Source organism: Sphaeramia orbicularis, chromosome 6, assembly GCF_902148855.1.
Source record: "Sphaeramia orbicularis chromosome 6, fSphaOr1.1, whole genome shotgun sequence".
In the NCBI taxonomy this organism is placed as follows: Eukaryota; Metazoa; Chordata; class Actinopteri; order Kurtiformes; family Apogonidae; genus Sphaeramia; species Sphaeramia orbicularis.
The window spans coordinates 39,475,332-39,481,659 of NC_043962.1; the positions used below are offsets into that span (position 1 = coordinate 39,475,332).

Genomic DNA, 6,328 nt, shown 5'->3' on the forward strand with positions numbered 1-6,328 from the left:
AGAAACATCAAATTGCGCACTACAATGAACACTGTAGACCAGGGCTGTCAAACTCATTTTAGTTCAGGGGCTACATTTGCTTAATATGATCCAAAGTGGGCCGGACCAGTAAAATAATATAAATAATAGGATAAGAACTTTTGAGTGAAAAAGTAAATTCTGTAATGAAAATGTTTACATCTACGAAATGTACTTGAACATAACATGAACAAATATGAACAACCTGAAAATTTGTTAGTAAAATAAGTGCAATGTTAACAATATTACACCTCAGTTTATCATTTACACAAGTGAATCACAACTTAGAGATCACAGTGGATCTACAAATACACAAAACATTAATTAACAGGGAGAATATTATTAAAATTCCACATACTTCTCTTTAGACATTTCAGATATTCACATTTTTTTGTAAAACACTTGTCTGTAAATGTAAACATTTTTGTGTAATTTTACTTTTTTTACACTAAAACAAAGAGACAAATTTAAAGTTTTCATTATTTATAGGTTATTATGATAGTATTTTACTGGTCTGATCCACTTTAGACTGAAATGACGTAAAATGATTTTAATATCCTTGATTATTAATATCTTCAGTGTAATTTTTGCATTTCACAAATTCATCCCAGGGGCTGGATTGGACCTTTCGGTGGGCCGGATTTGGTCCTGGGCCACATGTTGGATACCTGTGTTGTAGACATACAGATTTTTCTCATGCTTGTGTAACTTATTATAATGACAAACAATGACTTTGACAATAATTTAATAATCTGAAACTTCACATCCCAATAATTTCCAAAAAAGGGGATTTGATTTCACTTTAATATTGTGTGCAATACTCCAATCAATGCCAATGTAACATGAAGCCTGCCGTCTGGGTGCTCACCTCTGATCTGCTCCTCTGGTCCACTCCCACAAACTCCAAACTCCACTGCCTCTGTTCAGCCTGACACCACAACAACACGCACTTTTACACACAGTTTGGATTCATAGGCTATTATAGATTTGTGACTCTGGAAATATACAGAGAGAGAGAGAGAGAGAGAGAGAGAGGCAGTGACAGGAGGAGGACTGCGGGAAGGACAGGAGGCACTGGGAATTACTTGGATTTAACTGAATATTAAAATATGATTAGAATGTCGATGCGGACTCTATTGTCTTCTTTGAATGAGGAAAAAAATTATTTAAAAAAAAAAAAACGATCGCCAGAAGGGCACCGAGGCCAGAGGGGCAGGTCTTGAGGGACACCTCAGGTCTACCTGTCCATATGTGTTCAAAACTTCCAGTAATGTTAGTTGGTCATCATAAAGGAAATAAACACTATTAATTCGATTCAATCAGACACATAAGTAAATATGTTCTAAATAACAGATGCACTTAAGATGCACTAGATCTATATATCTAACGATGCAGGGGTCAGTGTAGTCTACATACAATAAATCAATGGCAGTTAAGTGAAAACATTTATTTAAAAAGCAAAAGCTTTAATTTTTTTCATTTTTTTCCCTGATATCCCATATATATATATATATATATATATATATATATATATATATATATATATATAGAGAGAGAGAGAGAGAGAGAGAGAGAGAGAGAGAGAGAGAGAGAGAGAGAGAGAGAGAGAGAGAGGGTGGGGAAGCAAAATTTACAATGAACATTTAGTTGTTTTTTCTCAGCAGGGACTACGTCAATTGTTTTGAAACCAAACATATATTGATGTCATAATCATACCTAACACTATTATCCATACCTTTTCAGAAACTTTTGCCCATATGAGTAATCAGGAAAGCAAACGTTAAAGAGTGTGTGATTTGCTGAATGCACTCGTCACACCAAAGGAGATTTCAAAAATAGTTGGAGTGTCCATAAAGACTGTTTATAATGGAAAGAAGAGAATGACTATGAGCAAAACTATTACGAGAAAGTCTGGAAGATACTATTAAAGAAGAATGGGAGAAGTTGTCACCCGAATATTTGAGGAACACTTGCGCAAGTTTCAGGAAGCGTGTGAAGGCAGTTATTGAGAAAGGAGGAGGACACATAGAATAAAAACATTTTCTATTATGTACATTTTCTTGTGGCAAATAAATTGTCATGACTTTCAATAAACTAATTGGTCATACACTGTCTTTCAATCCCTGCCTCAAAATATTGTAAATTTTGCTTCCCCACCCTGTATACACACACACACACACACACACACACACACACACACACACACACACACACACACACACACATTTTATATCTTGTTTTATTGGGAATACTGGTCACGTGTTTGTATTACGTCATAATTAGTGGACGTAGAGTTTGTTTGCCGCCAGTTCAAAATGGAGCCGGACACTGAGGAAAGTTCATCTCTGACTGCTGCGTTACTTAGCTCTGTTTTAAGCCTTAATGTACCTTCAGTGTTTGATAGCCAGGTGTTGGAGGTATACCAGCTGCAAATGGCCAGAATAAGGCAGAGGAGAGTGCGGGAAATGATGGAAAGGGACAGGCGTCGTCGGCACTATTTACGGAGGAGGAGAGCCTTTCTGCTCTCCTCAATGGCGGCTGTTTTCAGCCTCATCACTTCGACCAGTAGGCACGTATGGGTCCGGAACCGAAGTCCGGGACAAAACTTCTGGTCAGAAGCTAAGTCTTTTGACAATGATCAGTGGAAGGCGCAGTTTCGCGTCAACCGGACGACATTCGACTATCTACTCGAACTGATCGGACCGTCGATTGTCCGCCGCAAAACAAACTACCGTAAACCCATCGAACCCCGCCGCAGACTCGCCGTCACACTGTGGTGGTTCGCCAGGTCCGGAGAGTACCGCTCCATCGCCAACATGTTCGGTGTAGGAATAGCTACTGTTTGTACGATGGTGCGGCAGGTCACGTCGGCCATAGTGGACCTTCTGTACCAGCGGTTCGTGTCTCTGCCGAGCGGACCGCGACTGGAGATCACCATCCAGGCCTTCAAGGACCGCAGCTACCCGCAGTGTGCCGGGGCCATAGGGGCCACACACATCCCCATAGCACCTCCGAGAGACAACCCCGACGACTACATCAACAGCAATGGGTGGCACTCTGTAATTCTACAAGCTGTGGTGGACCATAACAGCTGGTAAGCCCTGCACATGTAGAGGAACCAGTGTTCACAGACCTTCCTCTGAAACACCACTGTATGTATGAGCTCTGCGCGGAAAACATTACTCAAGAAGTAGTTGGAAAGTAAAAGTGGTCACTGTGCAGTGAAACGACCCCAGTTAGTGTTATTATACAAGTATTTGATAGTTTTGGATTCGTATTACTGCTGCTTTAAATGGTGAGTTTTGCTGCATCTCCAGCTAATAATGTGTGGAGATAGATCAAGATGCAAGACCATCACAAAGATTTAAAACCAGCACTTTTATGTTTAGCATTTAGAATGAAAATGTGTTGCCATTAAAAGTAACTTAAGCTTTCAGACAAATGTAACACAGAAAAAAAACACAATATTTTCCTCTTAAATATAGTACAGTATAATTAACTTGTCATTTTACTGTTGTTTCTTTGATCTGTCATGTGTCTTATGCATAACTTTGTTCTGTTAGGTGTCGTACTTTATCTTTATCGTCATTTATTTGTTTCTTCAGCCCTTTGTCATTTACAGTTATATGACAAAATTGACAATAAAGCTGACAAGCATTTGCTACACCTTTTTAATGTGTTTTTTCTTCTACAGTTTTACTGATGTTTATGCTGGTTGGCCTGGAAGTACCAGCAGCGTCACAGTGCTTTCAAGCTCAGACTTGTATCTGAAGGCAGAGGACCGCCCTGATGGTTACCTGTTTCCAAGAGATGTAAGTGTGTCCTGGAATGGTCTTTGTAATTTACCTCCATTTTTGCCTCTTACATATTCAATACATCTAAAGAATGCTGTTTTTTGGGACTTAGAAGCTCTGCTCCTAATTGACTGTAAATATTTAAAGCCATGTGTGGCGAGAGCATATATGTAAGAAGCCACCGTCCTCAAGTGGGTTCATAATGCACAGCCATATAATGCCCCATGAAGTTAAAGGTAGAAGACCTGACCTTTAGCCCAGGATAGGACATTTGTAAGTTGACACACAGACTGATGGCTACATAAGACAATGCAAGTTTTTTTTTAGATCTGTAAAATGTTTATAGTTTAATGGTTTACCTGTAAATTTACTGTAATACAAGATAATAAATATACTTAATCCTTAGAGTGCAACTGTATGCACTAAGGCATGTGTCTTAAGTCATTTTATTACTCATACTGGTGATGCATGGATTGACACTGATGCCATCCAAATCTGCATACACACACAAATCACCCACTTGCCACTCAAATTATTTTATCAGTATTATAATGCAGGGTTATCCATAAAATGACTGTAGTTTGTCGAAGCATGCCATTATAGTGGTGTAGGAGGAAATGCATATTATAATAGTTTTTGTTCAAATTTAAGTGATGAATAACGTCATAAAATGTGTGTTTTTTGCAAATGTTTTGAATGAAATCTGTTTACTGGCTTTTCCTCAGAAATCTATCATGTCTGATGGCGTAGAGGTCCCTGTCCATCTCATCGGTGACACATCATTCCCCTTAAAACCATGGCTGATTAAGGCATACAGCCAGGAACACCAGCTGTCCTCTGAGCAGCAACACTTCACCTACACGCTCAACTCGGCTCGATCAGTGGTCGACACTGCTTTCATGCGTCTGAAAGGACGCTGGAGATGCCTGTTGAAAAAAAATGACATTGACGTCTCGATGATGCCGAGAGTAGTCGCTGCTTGTTGCATTTTGCACAACATTTGTGAAATTCAGAAAGATTGTTTCCTTCCTGAGTGGAACATTGAAATGACTTCCCCTGGAAATTTTGTACAGCCCGATACAGCTCAGTACGACGGAGACGCTTACTGCAGCGCTGAAGTCATAAGAGACACCATCACACATAACTTGCTGAGTATACTGCAGTACTGAAATCAAAGACTTCTAGCACAAGTAAAGAAGAAATTTAATGTGCTTAAATCCTGTACTATAAATATAAACACCAAGACTTATACATAAATGCATTCTCTTGATGCATATATACAGTAAGTCTTTAAATTATATTTTGGGTTATACTGACTTTTTTTGTCAGATTTTCCTGCGATAAAACTCTGTCAAGCTGATGTGCCAATGTGTCATCAAAGGTGGGAACAAATCATGAGTATCATGCATAAAATAGTCATATCCATCCATTCATCCATTTTCTGAACCCTTTAGTCCTTGGGGTGAGGTGGACCAGAGAGCCAGTTTCAGAAGCTCGAGAACATGCAAACTCCACACAACTGGGTGAACTAATAATATTGAGGATGAAATACAAGAAAAAAGTTAGAGCCAACACTTATGATACTCAAGTTATAATGATACGGAGCAGAAAAATAGCAAAAAACAAATGTCAGAGTTAAACTACAAATTGGCTTTTGTTCATGTGTATTTGGTGCCCAAAAATATAATTATTTTTATTTTTTTAAAAAAGTTAAGCGTTTTTCATAAATGAAATGTAATATTTGCTGCACTAAATTTCCTTACTGTTCTCTAATACTGTGCATATTATTTGGTCCAGCAAACTGGTTTTAGTCATTGCTATTTCTAGTATTTGGAAGTGTCTTGGAGTTAAAGAAATGGGTGTGGAACAAATATCTCATGCAAAAAAGCTTCATTTCTTATAAATAAAGTAATTTTTTTACAAACTTGTCTATGAAGTAGAAATGTTTCTTTACAGTGTGTACAATGTATTTCACCATACATATGTATGGTGACAATAATGCAATGCAGGCCACTATGGATTCAAATTCAATATATTGTTGAAAGTTCTTTCCCTTTATCAGCTACAATAAAATCACACAAATGACAGCAATTAAATTAGTCTTTGACTTTTCAGTTTAGGGAAATTGGCAGCACTGAGTGGCAAATTCCATTTTGTTTTTTAGGTCTTAATGTTGTAAATGTATGAAATCTTGATATTTATGATGATGCCAAAAAGGGAGATGTTTCTTACTCATATATCACATCTATATCATAGCAGAAAAGCCAACAAATGTTTAAAACTGTTTCTTATTTCAATGACTAAAAGAATTTTTTTTTTTTTTATTATTATTATCAGTTTACATATAGAGAATTGAAATGCTCTTTCTCATACCTTGGCAATAAAAAGATGTAAAAAGAAATTTAAAAAAAAAGAATGAGAATGAATAAAGTAGTATAAAAGATCAAATAAAGTAGAATATAAAAGATATAAATCAAGGTTTTTTTTTTTTTTTTTTTTTTTTTTTTTTTTTTTTT

At 37.2% G+C, this 6,328-nt stretch overlaps 1 protein-coding gene across 1 annotated transcript; it reads left to right on the forward strand.

Moving 5' to 3' along the window:
• Positions 1 to 2,300: 2,300 nt before the first annotated feature.
• On the forward strand, positions 2,301 to 5,903 carry zmp:0000000634 (protein ANTAGONIST OF LIKE HETEROCHROMATIN PROTEIN 1). The gene is made up of 3 exons (XM_030136567.1): positions 2,301 to 3,112; positions 3,713 to 3,830; positions 4,538 to 5,903. The coding sequence occupies exons 1-3, from the start codon at positions 2,334 to 2,336 to the stop codon at positions 4,979 to 4,981; spliced, it is 1,341 nt and encodes a 446-aa protein (XP_029992427.1). The 5' UTR covers positions 2,301 to 2,333; the 3' UTR covers positions 4,982 to 5,903.
• Positions 5,904 to 6,328: the final 425 nt, after the last annotated feature.

Excerpts from the sequence above, each read along its gene's own strand:
- zmp:0000000634 (XM_030136567.1), top strand. The coding sequence starts at position 2,334 with ATGGAGCCGGACACTGAGGAAAGTTCATCTCTGACTGCTGCGTTACTT. Across the intron at positions 3,113-3,712 it reads GTGGTGGACCATAACAGCTG|TTTTACTGATGTTTATGCTG; the intron begins GTAAGCCCTGCA and ends TTTCTTCTACAG. Across the intron at positions 3,831-4,537 it reads GTTACCTGTTTCCAAGAGAT|AAATCTATCATGTCTGATGG; the intron begins GTAAGTGTGTCC and ends GCTTTTCCTCAG.